This window comes from Protomyctophum bolini (assembly GCF_963924005.1).
Source record: "Protomyctophum bolini genome assembly, chromosome: 16".
Taxonomy (NCBI): domain Eukaryota; kingdom Metazoa; phylum Chordata; class Actinopteri; order Myctophiformes; family Myctophidae; genus Protomyctophum; species Protomyctophum bolini.
The window spans coordinates 30,002,639-30,019,730 of NC_137877.1; the positions used below are offsets into that span (position 1 = coordinate 30,002,639).

At 43.1% G+C, this 17,092-nt stretch overlaps 1 protein-coding gene across 4 annotated transcripts in view; it reads right to left on the bottom strand.

The window, feature by feature from the left end:
- The window catches only part of myo10l3 (myosin X, like 3), an 81,222-nt gene that overhangs the window by 33,533 nt on the left and 30,597 nt on the right, over positions 1-17,092 (bottom strand). For all 4 annotated transcript variants that reach the window (XM_080786392.1, XM_080786390.1, XM_080786391.1 and 1 more), the window contains exons 4-16: positions 16,863-17,050; positions 16,278-16,412; positions 15,929-16,053; positions 15,603-15,616; positions 15,378-15,462; positions 15,133-15,239; positions 14,594-14,723; positions 13,647-13,765; positions 5,974-6,120; positions 5,746-5,846; positions 4,473-4,539; positions 3,820-3,912; positions 2,766-2,834 (exon numbers count right to left, since the gene is read on the bottom strand). In XM_080786392.1, coding sequence (XP_080642518.1) covers positions 2,766-2,834; positions 3,820-3,912; positions 4,473-4,539; positions 5,746-5,846; positions 5,974-6,120; positions 13,647-13,765; positions 14,594-14,723; positions 15,133-15,239; positions 15,378-15,462; positions 15,603-15,616; positions 15,929-16,053; positions 16,278-16,412; positions 16,863-17,050 — 1,380 coding nt within the window. The remainder of the gene's footprint in view (positions 1-2,765; positions 2,835-3,819; positions 3,913-4,472; positions 4,540-5,745; positions 5,847-5,973; positions 6,121-13,646; positions 13,766-14,593; positions 14,724-15,132; positions 15,240-15,377; positions 15,463-15,602; positions 15,617-15,928; positions 16,054-16,277; positions 16,413-16,862; positions 17,051-17,092) is intronic.

Consider the following 17,092-nt stretch of genomic DNA (forward strand, 5'->3'; position numbering starts at 1 on the left):
TACACATAGAGTATAAGGTGTGTCAACACATGTCCATGTATAACATAATGTGTGTCATTGCGTATCCCTCTGAGATATATGTTTGTTGGGTGGTTGTCATAGCACGAATCACTCAGTTGATCAAGTGAAGTGGTGGTTGTTCATTGTGGGAGTTCATGTTTGACTAAATGGTAATTAACCCCATATCGCTCTGGCACTTTTTAATGAACGCACTCATGGATGCTACTCTTTCCTCCACTGAGGTAAGGTCGCCCTTTCAGATAACAGAAGAAGCTTTCAGAAGCAACTGCACTATGGAGTCTGAAGTGAGAGAGAGAGAGAGAGAGAGAGAGAGAGAGAGAGAGAGAGAGAGAGAGAGAGAGAGAGAGAGAGAGAGAGAGAGAGAGAGAGAGAGAGAGAGAGAAGGGACGAAGAGAGAGGGGGGTTAAAGAGGATTTGAGAGAGGGGGGAGAGAGAGAGATTCAGAAAGAGAGACCCAGGGAGTGAGCGAGAGAGAGAGATAACGAGTGGCTGGCCTGCATGTCTAACTCGGACCAAGTCATTACCATAGGCGTCCATGCCAGGCTTGTGACTGGACTGCCATCGCTCACACTGAGGGGACATTGTCTGAGGCTGCCATTCTCTATCAAAGCCAACCTTTGACTACCCCCCCCCCCACACACACACACACACACACACACACACACACATCCCCTGCATATTGGACATGTGCTAGTAGTACACAGTAAACGAGCGAATCAAATTGGTTCCATTTCTTTACTCTCTCTGATTGAAATGAATAGCCTACTCTGGGTTTTACTGTGCACCTATAGCAATCATGAACAGGATGGATGTCTTGTGCTTTTCATGCTCTACTCTGTATTCTTGTCTTTACTTCCATCACCATGAGTCATGTTGTCACCTCCTTAATTCAGGAGGTGATTGGTTGGAGGGAGGAGGAGTGAGGTCAGTGTATTGACTCAGTAGAAAGAGATCTGCTTCTGTCGTATGTCCTTAGAGCCTAATTTGAATGTACAACACTGTTGCGCAAAGACCCGCCCCCGCCTGCCTCTGATAGAGCGATGTTGGATTGCATCTGATCGCTTGGATCTGGATTGCGTGCTTGTTTATTTGAATGTTTTATTTCTTGGTGTAATAATAACCGCCTATCATGGCAAGTGGCAGAAGACCAAAAGGATGGCGACTTATAAAATAGCCTACATTGAATTAGATAGGGTTTTCATTCTGTACATAGTATAGCACAATATGTCTACAGCAGTAGCCTACTTCATTGACTTGTTCCTATCAAAGCGATCTGTAAGAATAATGAAAAGTGATATTTGAAAGATTTGTTATGACTCATAACAATTGGCACATTTAATGATGAGTTACCAAGAATGATAACTAATGATGTGAGCATTATGAACGTTCTGTAAAGCATACTGATGCCCTTAAAATACAGAATGGCCTTACACAATACAGAGTTTGATTGCCCGTTAGTTTGTTCCCCAGCTTTTTCCCAGTTCCACGGAGAAAAGACAGGCAGTGTCGGTAGTCCAATCAGAGGCAGGTGGGGGCGGGTCTTTGCGCAACAGTGTTGAACATTCGAATGAGGCGTCATTTGACCTTCAGCTCCGTTGCAGCAAGAAGCCATGTCATTGTCTAGAGTAGACTCTAGGTCATTTAAGCCATGTCATTGTCTAGAGTAGACTCTAGGTCATTTAAGCCATGTCATTGTCTAGAGTAGACTCTAGGTCATTTAAGCCATGTCATTGTCTAGAGTAGACTCTAGGTCATTTAAGCCATGTCATTGTCTAGAGTAGACTCTAGGTCATTTAAGCCATGTCATTGTCTAGAGTAGACTCTAGGTCATTTAAGCCATGTCATTGTCTAGAGTAGACTCTAGGTCATTTAAGCCATGTCATTGTCTAGAGTAGACTCTAGGTCATTTAAGCCATGTCATTGTCTAGAGTAGACTCTAGGTCATTTAAGTCATGTCATTGTCTAGAGTAGACTCTAGGTCATTTAAGTCATGTCATTGTCTAGAGTAGCTAGCGCTTCTCCAGTTCAACGTCGAAGGTCTCACCACAAGAAGATCAACATCCTTGAGCAAAATAGTCAGCAAAAACAATGTGACAGTGATCACCTTGCAGGAGATCCACCAGGAAAACAAGAAAGAGACGAGGTGGACGCTATTAACGTTCTTTGACAGAACTTGGCAGAGCTTCCTGCCCGTCCAGCAATTTCCTCAGTTCCCCCGTAAGAGCACGGGATCAGGAGTCAGGACGGCAGTGTGCTTATGTATTACTAACGTTGTGGAGACCAACAATTCCCGAGTTCAGAGTAAGAAGGACAATTCTGGAAACAATTTAGTGTTAGGGATTTTGACTTTAGGATTATGGTTAGTTTAGGCAGGTTAATCATAGTAATGCAAATGTGTGTGTGTGTGTGTGTGTGTGTGTGTGTGTGTGTGTGTGTGTGTGTGTGTGTGTGTGTGTGTGTGTGTGTGTGTGTGTGTGTGTGTGTGTGTGTGTGTGTGTGTGTGCGTGCGTGCGTGTGTGTGTGTGTGTGTGTGTGCCCGTGTTAATTAATTCATGTGTGCATGTTTATAGGTATGTTTGTGTGTGTGTGTGTGTGTGTGTGTGTGTGTGTGTGTGTGTGACTGTGTGTGTGTGTGTGTGTGTGTGTGTGTGTGTGTGTGTGTGTGTGTGTGTGTGTGTGTGTGTGTGTGTGTTTGTGTGTTTGTGTGTGTGTGTGTGCCCGTGTTAATTGTGGCAGTGAATCACCTCTCCGGCATAGTGCTTGATGCCAAACTGGTGGTCAGTCACTCTGGGTTTCACATAGTAATGGTTAGTCTGTGGAGGCAGAAAAAGAAAGAGGACATTTTTACCCAACGAATCACCTTACACCAAATTAAGAGTATCCAACACAAGAGTATATACAACGTACAATAAAATGCATGGGAGAAAATAATAATAATAATAATAATAAATGTAAAAAAGTTAAATCCTCAGTGTCAATTTAACCTGAGAGTAAAAAATATATACATTTACACTGTGTACTAGCACAGCTTGAGACTCAATCTGGATCCCCTTAAACACAATCTTAACACTTAAACTCTATATACGTATTATACATAGTTGTGTTGTTTATCTGCTGTTTTAAACGTTCACCCAGAATAGGGACACTGGTATTCATGAGGTTAAACCCTAATTAACGCTTGTACCAGCGACTCAGCCAAGACACCTTAGAGAGAGAGGTCAGTCAGTTCTTACAAGTTCTCTCTGTGTAACTATGCCATTTCCTTCAGCACTACACAGTGAAGAGTGTTCATTTAACTCAGAGAGTGTCAAAATGGACCTGTAAGGGTCCGTTCAGAGTTAAATGAATGCTCAGTTTTATTTTTTTTACTGTGCAATGCCGCCAGGGGGCTTTTGGAGGACTCTTTTCTCCAGCACACAATGCTGATCAGGATGGGAGAATGGCCGCTCACATTTCAGCATTGTTGTCGTTTGCGTGTGAGAGGACCTGGGGGTGGGGGTGGGGGCGTGAACGAGTGTCGCAGACGTTCAATACCGCACCAAAGGCATTATTCAACAGCTTAAAAAAGAAGAAAAGTTAACTCTTTGAGGCTGTCAGACCTAGTGGGTGGCAAAGGCATTTCCTTAACTGGGGTTATGGTTGAGCCCCCCTCCCCCCCCCCCTATTTCATGGGATTGGACTTGTGTGTGTAATTGAAGTAAGTGAGTGCTTTCATATGTATGCATAACATACATGTGTGCATGTTTATAGGCCTGTGCATGCGTGCGTGTGTGCGTCATGTGTGAGACATAGACTCACTGCGTGTCGACTGTGCAGTTTCTCCAGAAGGGTGTAGTCAGTGCCTTTGGGGAAGCGACTCTCCTCATTGATAAGAGCCAACATGCCCAGTTTCTAAAAAAAGAGAGTGGGCATACAGTCAAACACAGAAGCATCTGACAGACAGATAGATTCACACGCACGCACGTACGTACACCCACAAACACACAGATGCGGGATAACTAAGACAGACAGACAGACAGACAGACAGACAGACAGACAGACAGACAGACAGACAGACAGACAGAGGCTAACAGACAGACAGTCATGATGGAACTAGTCAGAACCCCACTGGGGCACCACACGGTAGCCTTTATTAAAACAGCACATCCGGGATTATCACTCTTCCCTCATTCATTGGCTTTAACCCTTCACTTTAACAAATGCAGGGACAGGAAAATTGACACAAATTATCTCTGCACTCCATTTCATCTGTGCCCATTGCAACCAAACATTAGTGTATGTTACCGTGCACACAACATGGAAAATGAGACTATGTAATGATAGGCTCTCTGGTTGGGGAGGTCAACGTAAGCACAGTGTAGCGTCTAGGTCAGCATGTTCTGGCTGGCGGTTTGCGGTAGGTTCTGGTTGTGACTTTGCTTAGGGTTTGAATGCATGTCTGCCACGACTACCTTTTCAATGAGATCCAGACACTCTGCATTATCCATCCAGTCGATGGCCTCCCACTGGATCCCCTCCCTGTCGACGGAGACACAAGCCTGAGTTACACTTAAGTTGCACATGCCGGTCACACTGCAAAAATAGCCGATCTACAAGGTCACAATGCATAACGCTGCAACATGTAGTGAGCTTGTAGATCGCCTATTTTCAGTGCACGACATAAGCAATTATCCACACACACACACACACACACACACACACACACACACACACACACACACACACACACACACACACACACACACACACACACAATATAAACACTGCGAAAGATACAATGGTTGTATTGTCCAGCGGTTCATGTGATGAAATGAGCCATGTCCAAGCTGCTGGTCCATTATACAAGAAGCCAACTGTCTGGGGGGAAAACCGAGCCCATTCCATTTCCAACCTTCTGCCAAGAGAAGGCCCTGCCCCCACCTCCAACTTTATCTCCTATCTCCACCACTGTCTCTGGACCCTTCTGTGCGGACCACTGCCACCACATCTAATGCTTTGGACAGTGTTCCTACCATCACACAAGCCATGAAAGTAAATGTGTTTATAAATAAGGGGTTAAATGAAGATTATTCTAGAATGGGGCACTCGACTGATCAAATCTCTCTGCCAAACTGGAGAGATGCATTTCTATCACATATGGTTTAGAGGCTTACATGCAAACTTTGGATGCCAGTTATAGTCAATCGAAATGGAATATGAAAAATCAGTTTTTCACGTTTTTCAGAATTTGTGTGATTTTTTGGGGGGGGGGATCTGGAGGAGGAGTAGCAAAAAGTGTAAATAAAATGGCATATCTAGATTGGTGGAAATGGGCATTGCCTATGTATATGGGGTGTTGCGTCAGGATCCAAGGAATCCCAGGAAAATTATTTGATTGTACAAACTACTGTTCAAGAGCTGGTATAGAGCCAGCATGAGGCTGATTAAAAATAATTGGGCTGTGTCTTCCTTGGCCTACTGGCAGCATGCACGAAATGTTTCCTGTGTATCTGTCCAGCAGTTTCTGAGACAATTTTTGTCACGCACGCACGCACGCAATCAAGGGGCGACAACATCAACTCTGCAACTCTGGCTTCTGGAGAGGTTTTCATTTTCATTTTTTGAATGGTGCCTATATCTGGTGCGAAAAATGAAACTCTTTTGAAAGTATCCCTCCTGTCATTTAAACAACTGTGAGCCTCGAGAGATGGAGATGTCTACATCAACAAGCTCACTCTACAGTACCTGTTGTATTCCAGCTGTTCCAGGGAGAAGATGTGCTTGTTGAAATACTCCTGCAGTTTCTCATTGGCGTAGTTGATATTGAACTGCTCAAACCGGTTCACCTACAAGGATAGTGATTGGAGGGGGGGTGGGGGAGGAGTTGAATTAAAACGCCAAAAAAACAGCATGGCAAAACACGTCTCAGACAGACTATACCGGGCGGGAAATGACCTCGCGAGCTGTTCTCACCTGGAAGTTCTCAAAGCCAAAGATGTCCAGGATGCCGATGGACTTGAAGTTGTCCTTGCCTTTGATCTTCTGGTTGATTCTCATGATGATCCAGGAGAAACACTGAGAGTACAGCGCCATGGCGACCGAGTCCCGTGAGTCCACGGCCTGTGAAATCACAAGAGGTCAAGGTTACTGCTCCGTGTGGACATAAAACACAGATAGACATCGCCATGTACTGTACTGTATAGGTTAGAAATGGTGGAAAGTAACTAAGTACTGTAGTACTGTAGTACTGTATGAGGCGCGTCTGAAGCCTGTCCTGGACGGGAGTCTCCGGACGTAAAAGCAGAAACGAACTGTGTAATTTGTAAGGTGTTTGTACTTTACTTGAGTAATTACAATTTCTAATGCTTTTACTTCTAAACAATCTAAATATTGTACTTTTACCCTGCTACATTTATTTGAACCCTTTAGTTAGTTCTTTTGTAGATTTTGATTATTATTACAAGACATACATTAACCACTTCAGCCCTGGCCATTTGAAAATAGCCAATCTATAAGTTCACAATGCGTTGCATTGTGACGCTTTTGAACAAAAGATTTTGAAAGATTTGAAAACTTGAAATGATACATTCTGCATAATGAGTACTTTTACTTTTGGTACTTTAAGTACACTTTGATGCCAATGCTTTTGTACTTTTACGCAAGTACATTTTGAATTTCAGACTTTCCTGAGTATTCCTAAATTGCATTATTGAGTACTTTTTCCACCACTGTATGTTTGAATGAGCAATAAGGTGTGTGATAGCAGCGCTGTGGGTGGGAGCAGACAAAGGGCTCTGTCTGTGTCTACGGAGAGCAGCGACGAGGACAATGTCTGTTTTCACAACAGATGCCGCCGTTTATCAGCGCCCGCATCTTCGAGGTGTTGCACAACGTGTACGCTATTTGTTATGGTACAAAAAAAAAAAACCTCTGTAAAAACACATACAAGGCACAGTACTGACGTGTAAACTGGCTTTGTTAAGACTGTCGCCTCGGGCAACAGTCTTTCGGGACTCCTTTCTATGTCCAATAGAAAAGGATGACACGCCCAAAAGCACAATAACTGTCTCTAGAATACACTCACAGTCAGAGAGGTCAAAGGGCCAAATAAGGACAGAGCAGTGGAAGCCAAATAGGTTACATTTACACTCTGGTGTTGGGAGTTATGAAGTCTTGGAACCAAATGTGTACCGATAGTATGTGCAACGTTTTAGTACTATTGGATGGGTCTTTTGCCATGGGGCAATTATGAGTACCAGGAAGCTAGAAAGCAGAAAACAGGTGAATTATATTGTCTGTGTATGACGGAAATCTTGTATGTCCAAAACTGGTACCTTTCAGGAAATGCAAAAACACAGACCTGTGTTTCAGGGATCTAATGCAGTTATGGATTTATTATAGGAGAGTAGGATAGATCGTTTAGTCACAACCTCTTGCTCATGTGTTAAAGATTTACACAAGCCACAGACACTTTTGAACTGGCATCCCTATTTTGAGCATGTTATTATAGACGAAAATGTTGAAACATTTTCAAAAATGTGTTGCATCGTTCACATTGATAGCTTGTAGATCGGAAACGTTTGATGCTTTTGCGCGGATGAAGTAGAGCATTCATTTACCAAAACAAGTGAAATATGTTTTCGGCTCAACTGTGTCAATATTGATTATGTTTCTCTGTTTTACAACAACTCATCTATATTTCTCCAATGTGGTAAACTCCTCCAATATAGTACTAATGAGGTTAACACAAAGGCCAGGAAATTATTTGCAAATACTATGTGACTCAGAGCTGAGTACAGTTTGAAATGGGCCTCTCTGCCAGACAGCATCCGTACAGTTTAGTACAGCATGTATATGAAAAGCTTAACAATGGCTCTACAGGCATTGTGTTTGGACTGAAAATAACACAGTGTGGCGGTATGTATGCAGGGCAACAATGCTCTTCAGTTATATGGTAATCCATCATGCAGAGTCAGTTCTGCTGCTGCTGAACGTGAACATACAGTACATAGCGCTAGTGGCTTCAGGATCTCCGGCACAAGGGCCAGGAGAATGGCTGTTTGTCCTGATTGGGGGGGGGGGGGGGCAGCGTCATGGGGTGGGGGTGACCACTGGCCACCATGAGAAGAAGCCATTCTGACCGCCTCCAGGACAGAAATTCAAATAATACATTCTATTAAGAGACTGGGCCAGCTTCAAAGGGCAGACAGTTGTACACCCCCAAGTCAGTCTTTGTCGTAGTGAAGAGAAGTGTTCTTGTGACTCTCGTGCCTCTTACACAATGATGAAGGTCCATTCTGCATATTACTGAGATTTATGAGGCTGAGTGGGCTGGGGGGCTTGCGCTCATGCAAAGCAGGATTGTGCCATGTGTTAAGTTGTTCTTTTGGTATAAATTATTAAGTAAATGCATTACTTTTCTCCTACATTCAAAATTAAACACCATAGTACTGGCATCTGAAGCTCTGCAAAGTATGCAAAAGACATCTTAAAGGGAAACTTCATCCATTTTCCAAAAATATATATGTTAATGACGTTTAGAAGATTTAGAACACTTTCCTGGGGGTCTTTATGTATGTAATATGTGGTTTTAGATCATTTAGATTTGAGCAGTGAGCCCGGTGTCTCTGATGTCATGGACACTGGGCTCACTTACTTTCTGGACTACATGTTGACAGCCCTCCCCATATCCACAAGGAAGAGCAGTGCACCAAAAAGTGCACAGAGACCCCAGAGGTGATTTTGTACTATAAATAAAATAAACTGAACTGAACTGAACCAAAGCATTATGGGAACTAGAATTTCGCCCGCCTTCGGCGGGCTCATCCCAGTGTCGTTGCAGCGCAATATGGGAAGAAGGAAATTGCAGGAGTTGACAGACTCCACTTCATGTTTCAGCTGTGTTTTTAAACTCAGTAGTGTGCCCTGCACACAGCGCACACTCGCAATTGCAGCTGGAGGGCGACGCGACACACACACACGCCACACACACACACACACACACACACACACACACACACACACACACACACACACACACACACACACACACACACACACACACACAGAGCGATGTGTGGATAAATCAGAGATTTGGGAAATGTGTTCTGAATGGGCCTGAATATATGTGTGTAGTGTCCTTTTGTGCACTTAAACCTCTCCAGCTGATCCAAAATGCCGCAGCTCGCTTGGTCTTCAACCAGCCAAAATTCTCACATGTCTCCCCCCTGCTCCGTTCCCTCCACTGGCTCCCGGTCGCTGCCCGCACAGAATACAAAACTCTGATGCTGGCATTCAAAGCAACCAAAGGTATGGCTCCCCCATATCTTGCAAGTATGATCGAACCCTACAAACCCTCCCGCTCACTCAGATCAGCCAACGCAGGGAAGCTGGAAGTACCCTCACTAAAAACGCCGGGACAACACTCCACACGTCCCAAACTCTTCTCCCTTCTGGCTCCAAAACTGTGGAATGCACTTCCCATTGCAGTCAGAACTGCAGCATCACTCCCAATCTTCCGCCGTAGTCTGAAAACCCACCTTTTCAGACTCCATCATGGCCCATAGCACTTACCCCACCCCCTTAGATAGCAATTCTGTAGACTTAGATAGCATTTGATACAGTCTTATAGCATGTTATGTAGACAGCATAAGTGCATTGTATGTGCTATTGTCATAGCACGTCATAGTACATATGTATAGCATAGTAGTATAGATGTATAGCTTATATGTATAGTTTCATTATAGATATTCCACTGTTACTTTCTTAGCTTACGCATGTTTCATGATAAATGTTTTTATGTGATGTATACCCATGCTTTTTTGTTCTTGCTTAATGTAAGTCGCTCTGGATTAAGAGCGTCTGCTAAATGCCTAAATTGTAAATTGTAAATTGTAGGCTGCAACAATGATTTCATAAAGTGTAGTTTAGTTTTGAACAGGCAACTAATGTAGTGATAGATTAATTGAATGGGCCTGAATAGATAGATAGATAGATTTCTTTATTTTTGTGTCATGCACCAAAGGCGCCCAGCCCACATGGGCTAATTGGGCTTACAGGACACACCATATCATTGCATTGAATATTGCATTGTGTACAATAAACAGATATGTTTTGTTGATATTCCCTTTTTTGTTTTTACACAAACAAAACATTCTGCCTTATTTCCCACGCCCTGCATAAAAAGTCTGCCAAAGCGCACACTCGCAATTGCAGCTGGAGGGCGACGCGACACACACACACACACACACACACACACACACACACACACAGAGAGCGATGTGTGGATAAATGACTGAGATTTGGGAAATGCGCACGCAAGCACAGAATGCACGGCGTGACAGGATTATATAGGTCACCCGTTTTGGTGTGACACACACGGCTTCCACATTTAGCTTCATACTGGTTGAAAGTGTCCTTCCAAAAATTTTGCTCGAAATTCTTATTCACAATGACATTGAGTTGTGGTGTTGTTTTTAGGGTAATTGTTGCATAAGCGCTATTTCGCACTGGAGTCCCGTGAGGCGGGCCATCTCACTCCCCTCCCCTGTGTCTGAAGCAGCTAGCATGGAAGCTATATGGAACCTTTCCCTCCGAGTGCACACAACCATGCCGTTGTCCACGCGTCCATCCGATAGCTTTTAATGTAAATGTCCCATCCACTGAGCAAAAGCGATATAAGCGCCTTATTCATTAATTCGATTCATTTGGGTGTGGGGCTGTGCAGTGCTGTGGGCTTTAAATTGTGACGGAGGCGAGCTGCTGCTGCTGTTCGACTTCGAGTCGCTGTCTATGGAGCAGTATAGAGTAGGCGTGGCGCAGCATTAGAAGGGCGCAGCAAATACGACATTGAGGGGTAGAAACCATCCCGGTCGCGTGGTTGATCTAACGCGTGTGTCACTGTGAAGGACTGGCCCCATTAAGTGAACGTAGTTGGCGTAGTAGACGCCAACATGACGATTCTGACGTAGGCTGTAGAGGTTGAGCAAGAATAGCGTGTTTGAGAAAAGTAATATTTAAACAGTAAATAAGACATTTTTGGCGAATGCAATGTAGTCTATATGTTTTCTGGGAGTGTGGCGAATTTATTTAGCATATAGAGATGTCTGGTAAAAGTGTGGTTTGGTCGGAGAAAGCTGTTGGATAAACGGCCATGTGCTTATGTACCCCTGTCTATTAGGGTAGCAGGATGGGCCTGAATAGATAGATAGATAGATTTCTTTATTTTTGTGTCATGCACCAAAGGCGCCCAGCCCACATGGGCTTACAGGACACACCATATCATTGCAATCAATATTGCATTGTGTACAATAAACAGATATGTTTTGTTGATATTCCCTTTTTTTTTTACACAAACAAAAGATTCTGCCTTATTTCCCAGGCCCTGCATAAAAAGTCTAAACTCAGTAGTGTGCCCTGCACATGTAGTAACGGATGGGTTATAAATTATTATAATACTGTACTGCACTCCTTAGTATTGCACTGTACTGTAATGTTGTCCTCTGTACTGTACTTTACTGTACGTCTTTACTGTACTGTACTGTACTGTTGTTAGTGTTGTTATTGTTGTTTTTCTTATAATGATTATTATTATTATTGTTATTATTATTACATGCATTATTGTTCTGATGTGAGCTTGTTTGTAAATGAGTGAGTTTACAAAGAAGTTTATTGTTATTATTATTATTATTATGATTATTATTATTAGTATTGTTATTGTGATTATTACATGGATTATTGTTGTGATGTGAGCTTGTGGCTGACTGACTATCTAGAAAATGAAAACATGGCACTTCATTTAAAATAGGTTACAGACCCCTGTTATATGCGCTTGTTTTGGGATTATTTTTATAGACCTATTTACTTGTTTCTATGAGACATGGCAACAGCAGCGAAAGGCATCCACGTCTTTCTCTTGTGAAATGCTGAGATTAGAAACGACCATAATTATTTCATTTCTCAACCTTAAAAAATAAATAAAGACATCTCCATAATCCTTGGGAAGTGTGTGTAGCAAAAGTAGTCGGCATTGTCATGGTTGAAAGTATTCATGCAACACTGACGCTGTAAGCTGTGTGATGCTAACGCGCTAACACCGTTAGCATGGTCTGTGTTGGTGAAAGGGAAAAGGATAGATATGAAACTACTGGCCAAAATAAATGTCATACAAACACAACACCTAAAATCGGAATGTGATGGTGACCTATTGAGCACAAACAGACAATCATGATTTGCTTGCTGGACCTATAATTAATTTATGTGCATTACATTTCCACCTCGCACATATAAATCAAGCCACAGTGCAGTCAGAGAGTAGTTCACAGGTCACACACAGGAGCAGTGAAAGGGGGAGGGGACTTGGGATGGCAGTGTAGAGTAGGCACGACATTGAGGGGTAGAAACCATCCCGGTCGCGTGGTTGATGTAACGCGTGTGTCACTGTGAAGGACTGGCCCCATTAAGTGAACGTAGTTGGCGTAGTAGACGCCAACATGACGATTCTGACGTAGGCTGTTGCGGTTGAGCAAGAATAGCGTGTTTCAGAAAAGTAATATTTAAACAGTAAAGAAGACATTTTTGGCGAATGCAATGTAGTCTATGTCTTTTGTGGGAGTGTGCAGGTTTTATTTTGCATAGAGAGATGTGTGGTGGAAGTGTGGCTTGGTCGGAGATAGAGCACGAATGAACGGCCAGGTGCTCATGTACCCCTGTCTATTAGGGTAGCAGGATTGTAGTCTAGGAAGGAAGTGAGCCCAGTGTCAATGACATCAGAGACACTGGGCTCACTGCTAAAATCTAAAATATCTAAAACCACATATCACACGCATAAAGACCCCCAGGAAAGTGTTCTAAATCTTCTAAACGTCATTAACATATATTGTTTTGCAAAAAGGGTGAAGTGTCCCTTTAAGTGTGGTTCTTGTTGTCTGCTACACTGCCCCCAGAGGAGAGCATTGTCACTTCACCCCAGTCTTTGCCTCTATTGTGCTTTTGACTGCGATCATTATCACCATAGCTTTGTTGTGCCAGGAATCTGGCAGACAAAAAGCAGGAAATGACTGGGAGTCACGCAAGGGATCTGGAGACATGTGGGAGAGAGTGCTGCAGAGAGGCTGTGTGTGTCACCAGGACAGCAGGAGGAGTGGTAAGGAGGGGGTGGGGGTGGGGGTGGTGCGGGGGACAAACAGACATTTTGTGTCTTTGAACCGTGGACTGGGAAGACAGTGCAAAATTCCAAAGCATCCCCAGTGCTTCAGACTTCATAACACGAAGACACCACTCCGAGAACATAAACAGTGGAGGGACAGTGCTTCCATCAGCAGATTTGACTGTGCCATCTGAAATCTCTTATCAGTCTCAGATATCCCCGTATTTGTGGAGTCAGTACAAAAATCCAGCTGAGGTGGCCAAATTAGACCTAAAATTGTACAAAACTTAATTGTTTAGATTTTCTTTTACACAGGTTGTAGGCTATGAACAGCCTGTTCTTCTACTGACCTGTTGTCAACAGTACACATGTTTGCAAAAGGACTTACTGCTGATGAGTTTGTGACGGAACCTATCAGAACCGTTCTCCATAAAAGTGAGGAAAAACCTGTGTCGTGTCCATTCCCATAGAGAACAGTATGAAATGGATGTACGGTTACCTGCTCCACAGTGAGCGGTGAGCAAATCTCCTCTCCTCTGAGGATCATGGAGCGTTGCGTCAACACCTCGGACAGCTGGAAGGAATCCAGGCCCAGTAACTCACTGACATTACTGACCACTGTAACACACGCGCACGCACACGCACACGCACACGCACACGCACACGCACACACACACACACACACACACACACACACACACACACACACACACACACACGAGCACCCACAAAAAAGAGATGTTGCCTTTATTTGTGAGCAGAACACAGTTTTCTTTCTTTTCTGGTCAATATGGTCTCTACTCATGACACACAGAACTGCTGAAAATCCTGACTGTTATGTTAACTCTGAGAGCGTAAAAATGGACTCCATCGTTTCTACAGTTAAAGTAACACCAGGGATTGTGCTGTGCACATATCCTGTGCAGCCTCAGAGTAGAGGAAACTCAAGTCTGGTGGCTGTTCTGTAATGTACTGCAGTTACTGTAGTACACAGATTCCTTGGAAAAGAGGTCAGACTAAGCTAACAAAGGAGCCTCAATCTCATGTTACAGCCTGTTTAGTGCTCTCTTACTGTCTGCTACCACAGCATTTCTCAAACTCAATGCTAGCACTTGGGATGTTGTACAGGATCTGCATCTTATTTTTTGCTTCAAAAGACATAGGTTCAATATGGACAGGCAATGCCATCTCATCTTGCATCCAAAAAGTATAACATTTTGTTCTGCATTAAGGCTCTAGAGATGAGGAAAGGTCTGAGTTACTAAATATTCAATCATCATGTTGTTATCTGAATAGGCCATTTAACCTTTTTTGCCCATTCACGTTTTTTTGTAATCCATACAGTGATGGAAATGAATGCATCATTGGAACTCTCTGACACGGCAGTGTTTAATATTCTAATTAATCTGTTGGACGTGATTACATTGGTTGGTTTCTCTCTACTACCTCCTTTGGAAGTGATTTGCGCTCCTCCTGCGGTCATGAATTCAATGTTCCCCATCTGGAGAACAGCAGACAGCAGCTTGAAAACATCTCTGATCTCCTCCTCAGAGAACTCCATCACTTTGAGGGCTTCCTGCAGCAACAATGACATGACAAGTGAGTTTAATATATATTTCATACATGGACATGTGTTATCATTGAGAATGTGTAATAATCATACAACATACAAGTCAGTCAGTCTGCTCAGAACAAGACATAGATTGAACTTCCTTGGTATTTACTATAACTACACCTCATTATAGAATATCATTAAAAAAAACACAAAACAGCCATAAAATATGCTTAAAAACCACAAAACAGCCATAAAAAAAAGAAAAGGAAAGAAAAAATCCACAAGGCTCGAGTTGCATGACTCAATTCTATTTGATAGGATGATCTTGTATGGGTTTATAATGCCCTCTGGTGGTAGATTAGAGCATGTGTAACAGGACCAGCATTTCCATGCATAAACGATTAAACATCAACATTGTTCCTTCCTTTACCATGACGCTGTCAAACAGCTGTTTGTCGTCCAGGCTACTGTCCTTCACACAGCCTGACTGGCTCAGGTAGTGATAGGACTCTGGGCCCTCAGACAACAAGTACATGTCTGCAACACAGAGAAAGGGATACGCATTGTACGTCTAATACATCCAATTAAATTATTCCACCGACTAGGGGGAAGAAATCCAACATTGTGATATGAAGAAAATAATAATATAATATAATACATAATAAGATAACCCACCTCTGTGGTCTCGGTCTGCCCCTGCCAACATTGCATAGAAGATGTGGTAGTTCCTCTCTCCAGGATTCTGTCTAACCACACGGTTCTAGAACAGAGAGAGAAGCAGACAATATCTTTCATATTTATGACTGGAATCTACATTGTATGAATGACTATCTACTGATGAACTGAACAGAGAAGAAGCTTGATGTTGAGTGAAGTGGATCCCAGAGATTGAACACAAACCTTTTCGAGTAAATCTAGAGGTTGAGAGTCAAGGAAATCAGAGACAATTATACAGTAAATACTTTTTACATGTCAGAATCAGAAAGAACTATATATTCAAGTCACAGCCAGGCATAATGAACTTTATGAACTTTGTTTTTATAGGCAAGCTCCATCCTTTTTGTTGTTTTCAGGAAGAGAAAAAGTAGAAGAGAGGGGAGGGAGGGGGGGGGCAGGGGAAGCAAGGAGAAAAACAGGAGGGGACTAGTATAGAGCCCTAGGCCTAGGGGACTCCCGTCAACTAAGTATAGGGTTTAAGTGGTTGAAGAATTGGGTTTGAAGGATACAGTCAATGATGCACCCGCCCTGGATGTTTCCATTCTGGGAGAAGTGCAGTTGAATGAACTTCCCAAAACGACTGGAGTTGTTGTTGTACACCGTCTTGGCGTTCCCAAAAGCTTCCATGATAGGACTAGAGGCAAACATTAGTATAGATCATAGTGGGAATCATGCATTGTACAGTATACACAGTAAAATCCTCTGTGTCATTTTACCAAGTTCCCCCGCAAGGGAATTTGGCTACATTTGTACATTCTCAGAGTCACAAATGGAAGAAATAACAGTTAACCCGATGGGTTTGATACGTACAGTATACTGGGGTTGGTGGATGGGGCATAAAAGGTTCTGTAAGGGTACCTGCTCTGAATGATAGCCTGCTCCACCCTGGTGGTCCTCTCTGACGGAGGAGAGCCCACTGACTTCTGACTCATCACAGACAGGAACTTCAACAGTAGCTTGGTGCTCTCCGTCTTCCCTGCACCACTTTCTCCACTAGAGACGCACACAGCACCAGGAGAGGAACAAAGCAAGTAAGGAAAGAGAGAGAGAAGACAAAGGAGTAGAGAGACAGAGATAGAGAGAGAGTGAGAGAGAGAGGTCAGCTTTATGTTCAAAATGAATTTCACCTGATTCTTGAAAATGTTGCTATCTTCCTAATAGAAAAATTTATCATAGCTAACCAAACACATCACTCAAGCTTATTTCTGATTAGCTTATTTTATGAACATTTTCGCTGTGGTTCATTTGAGTATGCTAATTACCACGCTCCAGTCACCAGTATACATCTGGAATAGCGGGAATGCGTGACATCATCATACTCTCTAGTCTCTATACGAGAGTATAGAGAGTCTGTGAACAGGGAATGGAGCAGCAACCTTTGAGTCATTGTTTTATTATAATTATTATTTGGCCTCTCTCCATCATAGCCAACCTGATGCCCACCTGATGAGAACACATTGGCTGTCATGTCTCTTCCACAAGCAACGGTAACACTCGTTGGCCACAGCAAAGATGTGTGGAGGCAGCTCCCCCAGGTGGTGTTTGCTGTACAGTTCAACTGCAGCCCCATCGTACAAGCCTGTTATTTGCTTATAAGGGTTCACCGCTGCCAGGATAGAACCTATATTGGTCTGGGGTACAAAAATGAAACAGGACAAGTGGATGTATTAGAG